Below are 16,903 nucleotides of genomic sequence, written 5' to 3' on the forward strand. Positions count from 1 at the left end.
TAGCCCAACTAGTGGGGCATTACCATATGTGCCAAAGGAGAGAAAGAGATGCACGAGAGCAAGTCATCGCGCTACATGAGATAGAGGAGAAGACAAGCTTTCCATTAAAGCTGTAGACCTACACCCACTACTCACACACACATTGTAGGTCACTTATGAGTGAAAAATCAGCCCCCTCTTTCTCTTGGGTGCCTCCTCTTACTGAGGTGTTTTGCAAGCACTGCAAGCAGCTCTCCTCCTACCAAGTGTCCAGTTTGCCCCTTTGAGTTAATTCTCTAGTTCCCACTGACTTATAAAGTTATAAGTGACTTTTCGAGTGGCCCAAACTTCATTTGGCGCACACAGGCTTCCATACTCATCAGGATTCAATGCTAACTGGCCCAACTAGTCCCAGACTGACCGACCTAAACTCCCGATGCGAGAAACCTGTTCGGTCGCAACCGTTTCACACTGGCCATGCAATGTCCACTTGCACCTTTTCAAGGGTCCCGAGCAAAACAAGTAAAAATAAAAATAAATAAAAATATCTAGTACTTATTTATGGAAGGCAACAGGAAAAATACACCTCCTGGTGACATATGTAGGTTGAAGGATCTCACTCTGATCAACTGAAGGTAGAGGGGATCAAAGTGAATGTGCTTACTAATCTAACGAGGATGGTGAAAATGTCCTTATGAAGTTTACCGTGGCAAAAGAAATTTAAAGCCTTGCAGCCTTGGATTGGCAAGAACTTCAGGGAAATAAATAAGAGGAACATATGGAGAAAAGAGGAGATAGGTCACCTGATCAACCTAACAACATCAAGCCATGGATGCCAGAAGGGAACAATTCAAATGAAGAGGATGCAACGAGAACAATAAAAAGTTTTAAATACTCCTAATGAGAAAGATGGAGACCATTGTGGAACGAGATCAAGCAAATGCCAATGGTTTTAGCAACAATCAAAATTGAGGCACACTCTGTCGATTCTCTGAATGCCTTCAAAAAGCCGATGTGTAAAGTACCAAAGAGAAACCCCCCTCTCAACTCCTCTCTCATGTCCATCCCTTCTTATCACCAAAGTTTGAGGGGCTATTAGTACATTATGTGACTCTTCTGAATAGACATTCCACATTTGGCTGGGTGCAAAGTGTCATAAATAGCTACTTCACAAGATCGTTTTTTAGACAAACGTGGACAAGGACAACTTTGACAATTTCATACAAATGCTGCAAAGGGCATGAGTGCAATTGTTCTATAATCAATGGGAAAATAAAAATAATTAGATAAATATTTTGACAAACAAAATGTGGACATGCTCATTTCCTTCTCATTTACCAGTTTTTTACATAAGCAAAAACTACATGCATTCAATGACCAATAATATTAAGCAAAACCTTATGTTAATCAAAAATCATTATTTTTTAGAAGAAAAGACTATTGAGTACGGTATCCAAAGTGGCATTCCTAATCTCACCTCAATGCCAAATGCAGGAGTCTTTTTTTCATAGCATGAAGAGCAATCATTTGATGGCATTAGTTTTGTATGAGTTTAAAGAAATAATGAGACTGGGCAAAAGTGACTATTATTCTGCTTATATAAACCCCTCTTTAAGTGTGAGACAGTGCCGAAACACACAGAGCTACTTATAGCGCCACCCAGGCCTAAAATTGAGAGACATAATAGAATTTTCTTTTGAATTGCAATTTTCCAAGCCCCGTTTCCTAGGCAATTTTGAGCTTCTAGCATGTCAAAAGACAGGACTGCCTGGAGCACCTTGTTTTGACATGTCAATTTTAGGCCCTGGCGCCACCTAATCTTTGCATCCAGCTGCAAATTATAGGACCAGGTCCTGTCAGTACTGGAAGCATGATTGTGTGCATAGAAGGTCCAGTCAGGATCTCAAGCCTATAGGGGAAAAAAAACTTCTTTATTTTCACATTCCTGGAAGGTGCAGAATAATAGATCACTAGTCTGAGACCCAACAGTAGTCTTCCTTTGTTTTTGCTGCTTAACAAAACTTAGTAGCAGATACTCTTTGAGTGGGGACACACTACAATGAATAACAGAGCTCACAGCTTTTCAGAAACATCACTCAGTTTGGTACAAACTCCGGGAACCAGAATGCAGCAGAACTACAAAATGAAATGAAAGACTTCCATGAATCAGCGAGACAAGCTGGTGCTGCTATTTGACAACTGCCTACAATGCATGCTGCCCTATCAGGGCAAGATATTCCATGCTGTGTGCATACACATAAAAATGGCAGCCAAAGTTCTACTCGTCCGACAAACAATACCCTGAACCTAGATAACTAACGCTGCATAATATTAGCAACAGATTCAGATACTTACAGTCTACCTTCTCCTCAGTCAACAAAATGAGGAGAAGGCTACCAAAAGATTCACCATTGGTCAGGATATTCGAGTTATAACCCTGCAAGCAGTTTTAAAATAATACTGCTTGCATCGATCAATCACCCAGAGACACACAAGTGGAACGTTGTCTCTTTTGCCGGGCTTTCATCATTTTCTTGCGAATTGCTTGGACCTCATCCTCCACAAGGAATTCATCCAGGCCCTTGGAGACGTTTTTGCTATTCGCTGTTGCAATGCAGAAACCATCACCACAAATGACAAATTCTCCCTAAAAGACGAGCAATGTTCCAAACAATTGCATCCTACCTGGAACAAAGGGGCTTTCCACTTCTTCCATTTCAAATGTAAAATTGTCCATGTAATCGCTCTGAAAATGCATCAATATTTAGCCCTGCGGTTGAAGCTAAAAAGGTTTGAATTAGATGTGTCACATACCTCCACTTTAGCATTCTGCATTATCAACCGTTTACTGTGTTGAGGATGCTGCACGGGTGTTGTTTTAGGAGCTTTGCATCCTGTTGATTTCTTGATTGCTGTCCAACTATCCTCATCTTTTCTGGTAAAGTTGGATTCGATGTTGAAGGTTGCTAAAGAAGCATTTAGACTTTGCTTTGCTACTGCTGTCCCCCCTTTCTTTGAGGCCCCTTGCCTCCCACGTTTCAAACTGTCAACTGGTGGAAGTGTGGGTAGGCCTTTATCTATAATGTGGCAGCCTGCCCGATTCAGAGGAGCCCGTCTTTGTCCAGTTTGTGAGGTGCTTGCTATGCATGGCTGTTTTGTAGAGAGTGCTACTTTTCTGGTCTGTCTCTTCCGAGGAACAGAAACTGCTGTTGATAATTTCCTGCTGAAAACTATTGTGTCAACTGAGGACTACAAAAATTAAAAGCATTGGTGCAGTTCATCTATGCAGAATATTTGTTTGAGATGAGGCATCCCCAATTTTTTTAGTTTCTGGAAGGCAGATCGTACTTCTGGCAAGACGGCAATTTGTTTTCTTGGAAAACAGCCTGTAAGAGAATCAATGCAACCAGGCAGTTATTGCTTTTGCAGTACAAAACATCTGACGCTGAAGGTGATAGCTCTGCAGTATGCATAAACCAAAGGATTCGAATTTTTGGCAACCTCTGCATAGTTAAAAGAGGTAAATGGCAGAGTCTCTGCTGAAGTCCAGCCCTCTATCCTAGACTTAACACACTCCCGTACAGTCTGTCATCAAAGCAAGAAAAGGTGGACTTAAGCATCACAGAAAGCCAAACCAAAAGCTTGCTTACATTTGTGAAAAGCAGACCTGCAACTCATTCCGAATGCATGTGAGCAAGTCTGTTTTGATCAGAGATAGATGCCTCGTGAGAGCCGCTGGTATAGAGTGGATCTCATCAAAAAGACTTGTCAGATTGCTATCATTACTTTTCTGTTCAGAAAGCTTATTCAGGCTACTAGTTAGGGTTTTTCTGATCTTCTCGTCTTCCTTCAGCTGGTACGTGACAAAACCATATGCTCTTTTAGTTCAATGAAGAATAGCGAAAAAGGATCTGCACCCCAACTAAGTACAAAATGCCAGACTTTGTTAGCAAAAGACATGTAGGAAAAAATATTCACCAGCAATTGCAGAGAACTCTCTTGTTGTTTCATTTTCTGCCTAATCCCTTCAGCTGACAAAAACAAGACCCAAGGCAATCAAATTATCAGCAATTTTGTGTGAAAATAACATCTACTAGTGTCAGTACTTGAACTCAAAGGAAAACCTATACAATGAGTCACAGGTTCAGGTTTTCCTTTCAAATTCAGATACTTTGCGACAGGGACAAACATCAGCGATTAGAACTAACTTACAATCCAGAGATGCACTTTCCACAGCTTTGAAAAGTTTTTGCACATCGCCTTGCACTGAATCCAGCATTGTGATCACCTTGCTGAGGCCTTCATCCAAAATCTCAAGCCTCTTAACAATCTCTTCGGTTGCATGACCTGCCATGTTAAAACACCTAATTGACCACCGCAAGTTCACTAAAAGGATAGGACAGCAGCATGAAGGGAGACCTGCAAATTAAACCCTAGCTTACTGCTGGTTTCTGGTAAAGGTTGACTGTTTAAGTGCTTTATCAAGCTGCTTGTCTTAGATACTGGCAGCCTTTTTCTCGAGCTGTCTTCAGGATTGAGAGTTTCAGAAACACGAGCTGGGGGCTTACCAGAGAAAGGTATTCCCTCTCTGTTGCATCTCCACTGCAAAACACGTTCATGGATAGATTGCAAAGCATAATAAATGACATGATATGCATTTGCTGAATTCTTAAGTGCGTTCGGCAGCTGAAAGAAAATTTCATTTGACCTCTTCAAATGCTGTAGCCGGATCATCTTGTGAAAGCTGTGAGAATGGTTGAGAGAAAGTAACCCCTTGAGAGAAGGATTGCTGGCTCTGTGAGCTTGCAGAATACAAGACCGATTGCTGAGACTGAGGCTGCCTGTTAGCTTGATCCCGTTGTGAGTTGCAGTATCTTCTGAGGTTATTAGATCTGTTATTAACAAATGCAGCTATGGCTGAGGCAAAAGATGGAAAGGGACAGAATTCAGCAGGTTTTCTCCGATAAAAGCTTACGGTAATTCAGCCCTAAGCATTCTGGGAGACCCCGAGACTGAGTGAAATGAGAAGCTTGTGCACCTGTCATAGAGACTCGGATAAACCGAGAGAGAAGAGAGGTCCGCAGGGCGAGGTTTGTTAATGCCGAGCTTGTTCGCCATGGCTGATGGTTTGAAGTTTAGCTTCTTTCTGTCAATTTCAAACATGCAGAGGCGGCACAATAGAATAGAAATACCAATTTATTAACAAGTCTTTCCTCCTCTTCTTTTTTGGCCTGCCCCAAAGGGGGGAGGCCTTAGTGATGGTTTCCCTTTTTGGTAATGAAGAAGGCGGGTTTTTTTTTGTAAAATTAAAAAAAGTAGAAACGTTTGCTGATTATGCCAAGTGGCAAGATAAAAGCCAGCTCATGAGTGCATGTGTGGCGCATTCTTATTGAGAGTGGGAATTTCCTGAGGGTGAGCTTATGTATGTTCAGTCGTTCCGTGACGTGCTTCATTTCTCTGCAAGCTAATCTGATATTGGATGTCTTTACTTCTTATGCGCTGGCGGAAAGATTTCCAAGTTCTACTCAACCTGCTCCGCCAAGTCGCTATTTGCAAACCGAACCTCATCAGCATGATGCAACCGCGATAATGCAGGTTGAATTTCCAAGGAAGATAGCTTGATGCAGTCCACCCATTGGCATTGAAGGCCTTGCATGCAGGCAAGGGTTTTCATTAAGATCTTGATGCAGCATGTCATGTCGCAATGCTCGAGGTTCAAGAAACCAACAAGTTGTGCGTGCTGTCTCGTTTGGATTTAGCAAAGATTTTGCACCGAAGGTGATTCATGATTATTGTCTAGGCGTCGTTTTCTTTTGCCCTATTTCCATGTGTCTTACAACTTTTTTGTTGTTGCAGGTCTTTTGAACAAGTGGTTTGTCATAGGTTAGTAAGAATCTTGAAAGATTAGGCATTGAGTAAAACTGTTTATTTTTTACGCCTATGGGACGTAGTTCAAGAAAAGAATCAGGTCTTGCAATGATAGGTGTTCATAAATCTTTGGATTTGTTCCAAAGTGGCATTTAAAACAGTGTGTTTCCACACTACCTGAGCAAGCCTTATTCAGTGAAGTTTTATGATAAGGATTTATGATATCGATGAATGGTGTGATTGTATTAACTGTATTGAAGGCAACATTTTGTATTTTTTTATTTGCCAAGAAATGTAATCGAGAGAGGTATTTCTTTGAAAATTAATTTGACCGCCTCATTGACATTGTATACAGAAATTTATGATAATCAAATATTGAGATTTAGCGAGTAATGTACAAAATTGTTGCTCCGCTTCTAGTATATTTATTGTTTTTTCAAGTATAGACTTCCTTTTAACAAATAAATGATAAATAAGTGTTATTTTCAATAATGGTTGTTTAACTTTGTAGCAATTATCTTTATGAAAACCTCTCTCCTCTCTCTTTATACTCGTACTTATCAACGAATTAAATAGGCGAGTGCTAAAAAATCATCATGGATAGACATGAAATTTTTTATTTTCTCTTTTAAAAAAAACTGCAGAATAAGCTATCCTCTACTTTTTTCTAGTAAGAGGTATTTGAAAGTCGTGCCAAACATTAGAGTGAAAAAGCCAAAGATTTTGTGGTTAAATTGTGTTCCCTTTATATAGATAAAAGCCTCCGTCTCTTGTGTACCCTTTGCTGTTGTTTTAGCCTGTCATTCTATTTTCTCAGTCTCTTGCTGCATATATAAGCTTGGCCAATAGACCAACTGCATGTTTTAGCTTTGCCAGTTTATGTAGCAGTTGCTTGCTGCTGTTCATCCTCGTCAACCTATTTTCTTAGTCTCTTGGTGCACGTTTACGCTCAACCAGCAAAGCCGCTGCATGTTTCAGCATTGCCAGCTTATGTAATAGTTGTTGGTTGTCATTTTCTTATGCTTTAGCTTCATATTTGGCCTCTGTTAGCTTATCGAAGCAATTGCAACCTTGGCAAGCTCTTGCTGGGCTACTGCTTCCTTATATCAATCATTTAATATTGCTCCCTGTTTTCACCTCTCTTATAGCTTCGAATGGAATGATGAATGGTCAACCCCTTGCTCAATCTATCTTGCTTCCTTGATTTTGAATCCTTTGAATCTTATTTTGGTTCTTGATTAGATGTGGAGAATGATCCCTTGGTAAATGAAGGTATCGATGATACATGCGAACTAATAGGAAGGTAGAGAGAGTTATCTTGTCCCGTTTGTGTATGCCAAGCCTTCACTTGATGTGGTCGGTGTATCAAGTACTTCACCATCCAAGTTTCTCGGTCCAAAATACAAGCTGAAAAAATATTCTCCTTCTAAATCTATCAAAAAGGCCATATCCATTGTCAGAGGTAATTTTTAGCTTCCTTTGTGAGTTTATAGTGTGTTAGGGGTTGACTATAGTTTCTATGCAGGCCGAGCAAACGATAGTGTTGGTGTGGTTTCTAGCAAGGTTGCTAGAGATTTGAAGGCATCCTTCGAGTGTGGGGAGGTGGGTGTGCATGGTCCAAAGAAATCTAAGCCTTTTGATGAAATTTCCAACTCTAAGCTTGCTCTTTTTAAGCGCTTGCCATCATTGCTTATATCGAAGCTTTGTGGCTCTATCCATTCTCGGTTTGCATTTGAGGGTAAGGTCCTGGTTAAAGTATGGAACTTATAAAGTCCAAAGACAACCCAACAGGTTCTTAAAAGTTGATTGACTGATCGGCCAGCTAATCACACTATCACTTTCATTGTTAGTGAGAGATACATTTCTCAATTTGTGGAGTGTTTTGAAGTGGGTGAGTATGTGTGCATAGAGGGTGTTGGTATTTGAAAAAGAAATGCAAATGATGGAGGAACATCTCCTTTTGCTTTGTATGTCGATGCCACTACCTCCTTTGTGAAGGGCAAGCCATTCAATTGTGCCTTGGCAGCATTTCCCGAGCACAAAATCAAAGAACTAGTTGATCGCGAGCTATCCTTGGCAGATATTGTGCCAACAATTGCGTTCACAGTGGTGCAAGTTGAAAATATTGCAAAAACTGATGGCACAAGATCTTCTTTGTTGACTCTTTGTAATGGAAATGGCCTATGAACATTGAGAAAAGCGGAATTAAGAGAATTATAGTGAGCATTTTTATGAGACTACTTTGAGAACATAGAGGGTGAACTTAATTAGTGGTAGCAACACAACCATTATACTTAATTAACTTGGCATGAACTATACTTTTGCTAGAGAGAGAATTAGAGAACATGACAACAATTGAGGACCGGATTTATGTGGAGCCGGTTCCCCGTTCCAATAGGCTTTTGTAGTATGGATTCTCCCATAAAGAGAGACTTGGTACAATACAATCTTTGTGTTCCTTGTGACCTAGGTGATGCAATGAAGATGGAAAGCCTCATACATCACGAGCATAACATAAACTTTGTAAAAGCATTAACCATCCCCGGCCTCACTCCCAAGGCCTCAAACATCTTCGAAGGTGGAGAGAGCTAGCAGGGAATGAGGGTAGGGAAGAGGAAGAAGAAGTAACATATGAAAAAGAAATAGTTATCACTCTTCTTGCTTAGCATAGTAATGAAGATGGAGAAGATGGAAAGCTTAAGCATCGAAGCATGGCTCTTGGTTGGAAGGATTTGCATTCCATAGCTGAGAGTATTGGTGTAGGCTCTCAACTTCTCGACAAGCTTGGAGAAGGAGATGGAGCTCTTGCACTTTGCACTTCACACCATGCGAGTGTGTGTGTGTGTGTGTGTGTGGGGGGGGGGGGGGGGGGGGGAGAGTATATCCCTCAAGCTAGCCCCCAAGTTGCTTGGTTCGACCCCCTCTTTTTGACCTTGATGGAAGCTCATTGGCTCTCACTAGCCTAGTCAATTACAAGCCTGAGTCATAACTAGCAATAGGGATAGTCCTTGGACAAGTGTCCTCCTTTCCCCTTTGAGAGAGAGGACTTGCTAAATGCCTAAATAATTAATTTAATTAGCTATATTATCATTGGACCCATTTAGAGGCCAACCAATAGGCTTTAGGCACACCATGAGGGCAACCTAGCTAGGGACTTGACATGTGTCCATTTTGCCTCTTTGAGCAAGGAGTGTCCTTTGGATGAAGGAGTGGACACTCAAGCCCATCCCCTACTCTCATGGCTCACCCCCTCCTTTGTAGGCCTTGTTTTGACTTTTTGGAACACCTTAATCCCCTTTAGCACCTTAGTCATTAAGCACCTCAAGCACCTTAGTCAACAAGCACGACAAGCACCTCAAGCTTGGGGCGGGTTTCCACCTCAAGCACAACGCTAGCTTTCCTAAGGTCTAAGGACTTTTACACTAACCATTGGAGGTCTTTAATGAAGCTAACCCTAAGGTCTTGTAAGCTCCATTAAGCTAGCATTTCTCTTTGACAAACCATCTCTCAATTGGACCCCTTTAACTTTAGCCTCTTGTTGAGATAGATCCATAAGCACATGTCTATATTCTAACCCTTGTTCCCATTTATTCCCCACATTAAATGATCAATTTAACATGAGAAAATCATTTGGGTTGGTTAGATACTAGATTTTATGGCATTACCTGGAGAGAGTTTATTTTTACCTTTGTAAACTACCTTCTCCTTGGACCGATTGTTGTTATTGTTGTTGTTGGAATTGCCTTGGGCAGAGTTTCGGGCATTGTTCTTCCCCTTTGCATCATTTCGCTCTTTGTTTTCCATGGGCTTGGAATTCTTTTTGACCCCTTGTTGGAAATTGATGCGCGAAGCAACCATAGTGTGGTGGATTACTTCGATGATAGAACAAGGCCGTTGGGAGTTGACATACTCAGCCATTTCTTTAGGTAATCCCGCACAGAATTGTTGCTTTTGCTCGATAAAATCTATCTTTTGAAAGACGGTAGCCTTGAGATGTAAATCCCAAAACTTGTCCATATATTTGTGGATAGACTCATTGGAGAGCAGCTTTAAACTCCACCATTCAGTAAGCACTTTGTCCTTTGCATCGCTTGCAAGGAATTGCTTCATGATGGAAACTCGTAGAGTGTGGGACGGGCGAGAACCATGAACATAATTGTCAATCCATGGGACGAAGCTAACTCAACTAGTGCATAGAGGCTACAAGAGGGTGTCAATCTCTTGGAAAACAACAGACAACTCACATGTAACTCAATCTACATTCAAATGACCAAAGTCACAAAAAGCTAGTCACTAATCGGCAAACAAAACATGACCGTTACAACATCAAACGACATCCAAATGTTACAAAACTTCTAGGACATGTATATAAGACCTAAGCACACATGCTTATGGTCTCAAACCCCACTTTTGATGAAGTGCAAAAATCACGATTATTAACAACAGTGAGTTTTTGACATAGTCTTTTTCGACCCAGAATGCATCTAAATGCTTAGCAATGATACCCCAATACCCGGCCTATGCTTACTTTGTGATTTCCTAGCTTAAATTCCTACTCATGTGATGAAATTAGGATGCGGGTCGGCGATGCAAAAAGCTATGGATTACCATGATATGTTTACGTCAATGCATATAGCTCTTACCTGCAGTTGCAACGCAACAGATGGCACTGCAATGTGACAATCGGGAAGGGAGTAGGAAGCCAATGTTTAAAATGTGTAATGTCCGACGCCCAAAACCTTTGAGGATCCACAACTTATTGTATCTGCAACCTAGGTACACTAACTGACCTATTCTTTACATCTTGTAACTCTTATTGAGTCTGTAACACGTTACAATTATTACAATGGCTAAATAAATTGGGAAATTACAATACATGGTCATTTTGGAAAAATGTGAAAAGTGTGTAACTCCAATCTTCACTGCTTCTTCATATTCATCTTCGATGTGCATTCATAAGGCTTCAATCTTTAACAGCTCCTGTTAACTGACGTCGGCTCAGTTAACATTCCCCCCTTCTGATTTTAGTGTCCGTCCTCGGGTACTATTGAAAAGTGTCCGTAGAGGAAATGGAAGGTTTTGATTGGTTGTTGATGGGCTGATTGTCTTCATTTGTTGTTGAATTTGTTAAAGAGGTTCAATTTGCTGCAGTATCTTCATTAATCCAAAGTTGTTTGATGTGAGAGATGATGTTGCATTTGTCTGTTGTAATAGCATAATGATGAGGTTGTTGTTTATTTATGAAAAGTATGTACAAGGGAAGTAGAATGATGAGGTTCTAAATTAGGGTCTAATACCTGGATGACCAAAGGAAAAAACCGAGTGGAAAAAAAGTGCCTTTGGGATACGCACATTATTGGAGTACTTATTAGCATGGGAAATATTAATAAAGTACTCAAGGGATTATTTGATGATAGATATGGAATTAAAAAAGCAGCAAATATGAGAGGGTAGCATGATGGAACATTGGTTTACTTGTTGTAGTCCACTCAAGGTGCATAGACGAAAGCAAAAAAAAGTATCTAATGCATATTGTCCAATGGTGGGACTTCCTATATATGCATACACAAAAATGCATGGAAAACAATATGTTGTGTAAGAAAGATTTGAGGGGTTCTTCAGAAAGATGGTGTAGGTATAAAGCATATGACATGGCTTTGCAATTTGGCACCCCTTTAAGAATGGTTTTCGTTTTGTCGAGGATATATGCTCTCATCTTACTGTGCATTGTGCGTGAGTGTTGGACTCTACGACACTCCACCAATTTTAAGTTAATAGACTTTGAGTCTTATGCTCATCTCATCCAGCATAGCGACATGACTTAGATATGTTGAACTCTTCCAGCTTGAGCGTAAGCCTAATAACTAAGACTCTTAGAACAGAGTTTATTATGACTTGAAGCTTTGGGACTAATGCTTTGCTCATTTTATGGCTCAGCAGCTCGACTTTGACTATGCCAAAGAGTGTTTTTTGCACCTTGGCAACTTGACTTTTTACATTCTTGTGCTTACTAAAAACATTTCTTCAGGTAAAAGTAAGCTTGAATCCTCAAAACGAGGATTAGTGAAGGACCAAGTTGGCATTGAAGGTTTCTTTTGCCATACTTGTTTTATCTTCTTCGAATCTGCATTTGCATTGGTTGGGTTGTCCTTCTTTGAGTGTGTTGAAGACTCCATTATCTGTTTGATTCTCCAATTAGGCCTGTTGATAGGAGTCTTTGATGTTGTTGTAGGCCTCTATTCACTGTTGGCATTTGGATTTTGACTAGGAGCATTGGAAGACTTAGGAATCCAAATCTCTTGAGGACCTTTGTAACTCCTTTGTTGACTTTGCTTCGCTCTAGGTCTTGTTGAGTTCTTGAGATCTTCATGCAGGTCTGGTATAGTTGCAGTTGGCTTGTGGTTGACTGGTAGCCAAATCTTTGTATAACCTATGTAGAATCCTTGTCCAAGAGGAACATTCTTTGAGATCTGTCTTTGTTCTGTATCCTCTTGAGAGTTGCAATATAATTTAGCATCTTTCGATGTCATTCTATTGTATACCTGCTGCTTAGGTATCCTAGGATATTGTCGAGGTTGATACCTTGTGGGTCTTCTTTCTTGGGAGGGACTTGACGTTACTTCATATGCACTTCATGTGTTTATTTTTCTGTGTTGATTTTTTGTCTTTATCCAAACTGGATCATTGACTTTGACTAATTTTCTATGAACAAACACTTGCTTTACTTTCTTTTGATTTCTTGAGTACTTGGACTGATATATCTTTGCTTTTCTGGGTGTCTTCTTAGAGGTTTCAATTGGGTCAGCAATTGACTTGAAGTTTTGAAAGGCTAACTTGCTAGAGGTATCTAATCCACAAAGATTCTTTGATGTAGAGGCATATGTTGTCACACCTTTGGTGCTAACCAGTGGAAAATGCACTTTGGCTTTACCTTTGTCTACAAGATTTTTCGTTGATTCTTGAGACTTTTGTAACTCTGAATCTAGCATTAATGGTATTTGTATTTGTTGCTTGCTAACACTTGGTAAAGAGAGTATCAACATTGTATCTTCTTTGTAGGCCTTGTGTTGTTCTAACCACCAACGTCCAAGGATGACATCTACAAGCATTTCTTTTGAAGGCTTTATTTGAAACTTTGCCTGCTCTTCATGCTTTTGGATGCTAAGAATAGCAACCATGTCTTTTTGACCTGTATGCATACCAGGCATTGTTTTGCTATCATGTTTGCATAGAGTGAGCTGGAGGATCCTTTGGATATTCTCTACAATCATATTGCACTCTACTTCTTTATCCAATAGGGCATTGCAGCTGACACTTGCTCCATTTACACTAATGAGAACTATAGCTATCTTCATTGGTGGTTCTCTTGAAGATCTTTGTCTTGATTTTTCCATGGTCTCATCTTGATCTAATTGTGTCTCTATGGTAGGTGACTTGAGACTTTGTTTTCCATTAGAAATTCTATCTGTTGACTTTGTTTCCAATGATTGACTGACCTTTGGACTTCCTATTGCCTTCTGGGTGTCTGCAATTTTGATCTTCTTTACTTCTTGTCTTGGTGGCATTCTTTGCTAAATAGCTTTCGTGGTTGCTCTTTGCTGTGTTTGATGTGCACTTCTTGATGCATGATCTGCTTTAAGCTCTTCTGAGGTTATGTCTGATGGAGATGAATCATCTTCAATAAGATTTGCTTTGATATCAGTCTCCATTTTAATTGTGCTTGAGGACTTTGTGCGGTCGTCCACGAGTGACCAGTCTTGGTCTTCATTCTTTGTTGTCTGTGATGACTCCGTCATGTTTGAACTCCGTATCTCTAACATCTTCTGGGCCATTAGCATTCCCACTATGATGTTATCTGTAAGATCTTTTGTTGTGATCACATGGAATTGGAGGATAATGATATGTGCACCTACTTGAATGGCGTTGGAGATGATTCCCCAACATTCTACTCGTTTGTTTCCAGATATGCTTACAAATTCAGGCCAGCTGTGGTTGGCCACATTTTTTCCAAGTGCAAAAAGACATGAGGTTCTTGTCTAGCTGAAAATCTAGCTTACTTCATTGGACACTTTTCTTTGTTTTCACCGGTGATGTTGCACTTAATCTTCTCAGGATTTCTTTTTGTATTGATTGATTTTGTTGTGGTAGTGTCCTTAAGTTGATCTTTTTCTACATTGTCTTTGTCTTGATCACCTGCTTTCGTTGATGTTGACTCATATGACTGTGATATTGCACCTTTTTCTTGCAACTTTTGAGCATTGTCTGCCTACATTTGAGTAACTTTTGATCTTAGAAGATCCACTGTACTTTCTAGCAGGATCTATCTCTTCGGAGGAGATTTTGGTGGTGACCTTTTTTAAGCTTTTTGAGCTTTTTTCGTTGCTTTTGAACTATCTATCACTTGTTCTGGTAACTTGAGGCTTTGCATCATCTTCAGATAGTCTTGGACTCCAAGTTTAACATCCGCAGGGGCTTGTACAAGGTCATCAACCTGCTGATAATCAAGGTCATGAACCTGCTGATAATCATTTCCATTTGCATCTTGATATGCATGTGTGAGCTTGGTCACATGCAATTGCTTGAACACTATTGGACTTGTTGGATTTTGACTTTGACTTGTGGAGGTCAGCTAAAACTTTTTCCCTTGATGATCTTCATAGAAGTATTTTTCTGCAGATTTTGATGGGATCTGGGTCAGTGGGAAACTTCCAGCAACCATATGATCTTTCAATGGTTTTTGCTTTGAAAGGGTTTGCTAGCTAGGAGTTCTTGGGCTTCTAACTGGTGTAGCATTTTTTGGTACTAGAGTTGAGCTTGATGGATTTACAACTCCCCACTTCCTAGGGTGATCACTATAGCCTGCTTGATTGTGAGAGTCTAAAACTATTTGGCTCTAGTTTACTCACCTTTTGGGATTGTGAAGGCACACTTTGGGTAGCATTGTTGATGTTTGGCATCTGTAGACCTTCTGCATAGTTTCCTATGTATTTCTATGAAACATGACATATTATTCCCCAAGTCAAGCTATAGATAGCATTATCTTTGCTCTGATATTGTTTATCCCATGGGTCTCTTATGATATGAGCTTCTGCAGTTTCTGGACCCAAGTCATCATAGATCTTAGACTCTCGTCTATATCTACGATTGTTTTGGTCAAAGTATATGCTCGTTTGGTCACAACGTTGAAGCTTGATTTTTGATGGAGGAGAGTTTGGCTCTAAACAAATTTGTGGGTTCACTCAGGTAATATCCTTCAGCTCTAAAGAAGATGGGCTATAATAGATTCTTTCCTCTGAAATGAACCATCCTTTTTTATCTATCACTAGACGCACTTCTATGAGTTGGGATGTGGTTCAAACACTGGTTGATCCTTTTTTACAGTTTCCCTTTTTGGTCCACATAGTGTGCATATGAATTCTGTCTATCATACAATGCTAATATCATTCTGTTTGATGTGTCCCTTAGACTCGTGAATGATTGCACACTTGTGGCAGTGGATGTAGAATCATTTGCAAACCTTACACTCTTTTTGACCGTCGGTGATAAATCAGGATTTACGTTTCCATTTTGCTCCATGCTTTGCTTGGTAGTTGATGCGTCCCAGTTGTTTGGATATCTTGCACAATCTTCATGAAAATGTTCACTTTTTCTTCCACAATCTAAGCAATACGCCATGACTGGTGGTATTTCATTTGGTTCTATCATGTCAAGCTCTAGCTGAGAAGTTTCAGCTTCTGTACTCGCCAAGTTGTCAGCATCTTCTTTTAAAACACTGAGCATCCGGCTATATATCGCTCCATCTTGACCTTTATACTGTCTTTGACTCGGTTCTCCAATTAGATTGACTTTAATTGGCGGATTTGTTGGATCTTCCATTACTGGCTCTCGACTGTAGATTTGACCAATGTAATCCATGTACAATGATCCTGATTGCATATGCACTAAATGGATGCTTTGCGGGCTTGTGCAAGTTTCTGGATAACCACTTGGATCCATCTTTTGCACTTCTATCTGCACCTCGTCTTTGAGCTTGCAATACGTGGCTCACTGAAGTTTATGAATGTTTGAGAGTTCTTTGAATCTAGCTTTACTCTGATCAATAGGATCATGGCTCCTGTGCTGCTTTTGCCACTCATAAGAAACCTATGGCCTTCCAGGTCTGTATTAAAACCTTATCTCCAATGTAGCCATATAGCTGTAAAATTTGCTCTGTTGCAGTTGTGCATGTGTTGCTACTGCTACTGATTAGCTTTGGTTCTTGTGCATTTGAACTCTCGGCTCAACTTGACTCCATGGTGGCTTGGTCTCTAAGAACTATCTCTTCGCAGATCCTGGTGTTGATTAGCAAAATTACTCCTGGTTGAGTTTGATTAGATTGCTTTTGCCAAAGTACTTTTGGAATTTGATTGCTCTTAGACTCACAAGAGTTGATTAACTCTAGCTTGAAAGTATCAAAATTGATTGCAGCCTTTGAAATGATAAAAATCTAGGCCTTGAATAACCTAACCTACAGTCCAATGTGATTTGTGACTCGATTCATAATTCCATGCGTGAAACCGTCCTAATGACTTGATTTCACTAAAATTCGTTATATGCTCGATCCCATTTTGACATGTTTTTTATCGTTCGCTTAAACTGCTTAAGTTTTTGCTAAGTATTGTGATCGGTCTGTGTATATCACTTCAAGTGAGTCAACAAATGAGATTTCCAAATTCTACCCTTGCAAAGAGCTAAAGGACTAATCTGCAACCTGAGAACTGAGTTAACATGTACCAATTTGGACCCGATGGAATCCAAACTTGACCAGTGACCTTGTATTATGTTGGTTTAACACAGTACAAGCTCAAAAGTTCAAAATCTTGTCTTTGGAGCTCAAAAGTAAATAATATGATTCTTTACTTTTCTCACTTTTTAAGCTTGTTTTGCCATATAAACACATTGTTATAATCTCTGGACAAGTTTCACTGAATTCAAATAAGATTTGTCCAAGGTATCAATTGTTTAGTGTCCGCAGATTGAGTTTTCAAGAATCTGGCTTAAGTGTCACTTTTGTGAT

At 40.0% G+C, this 16,903-nt stretch overlaps 1 protein-coding gene across 2 annotated transcripts; it reads right to left on the reverse strand.

The window, feature by feature from the left end:
• Window positions 1–2,138: 2,138 nt before the first annotated feature.
• Window positions 2,139–5,184, reverse strand: PRD3 (putative recombination initiation defects 3). Of its 2 annotated transcripts, none has more exons than XM_086502898.1 (11): window positions 5,018–5,184; window positions 4,688–4,871; window positions 4,422–4,581; window positions 4,192–4,326; window positions 3,958–4,010; window positions 3,647–3,832; window positions 3,481–3,564; window positions 3,328–3,365; window positions 2,794–3,199; window positions 2,665–2,725; window positions 2,139–2,583 (listed from the first exon to the last, which is right to left on the reverse strand). In XM_086502898.1, exons 1-11 carry the CDS (start codon window positions 5,140–5,142, stop codon window positions 2,453–2,455), a joined length of 1,563 nt encoding a protein of 520 aa, XP_086359024.1. In that variant the 5' UTR covers window positions 5,143–5,184; the 3' UTR covers window positions 2,139–2,452. The 2 variants fall into 2 exon arrangements, with proteins under 2 accessions (XP_086359024.1, XP_086359023.1); XM_086502897.1 differs by having other exon boundaries at window positions 2,794–3,202.
• Window positions 5,185–16,903: the final 11,719 nt, after the last annotated feature.

This window comes from Adiantum capillus-veneris, chromosome 27, assembly GCF_014529385.1.
Source record: "Adiantum capillus-veneris isolate H3 chromosome 27, ASM1452938v2, whole genome shotgun sequence".
Lineage (NCBI taxonomy): Eukaryota > Viridiplantae > Streptophyta > Polypodiopsida > Polypodiales > Pteridaceae > Adiantum > Adiantum capillus-veneris.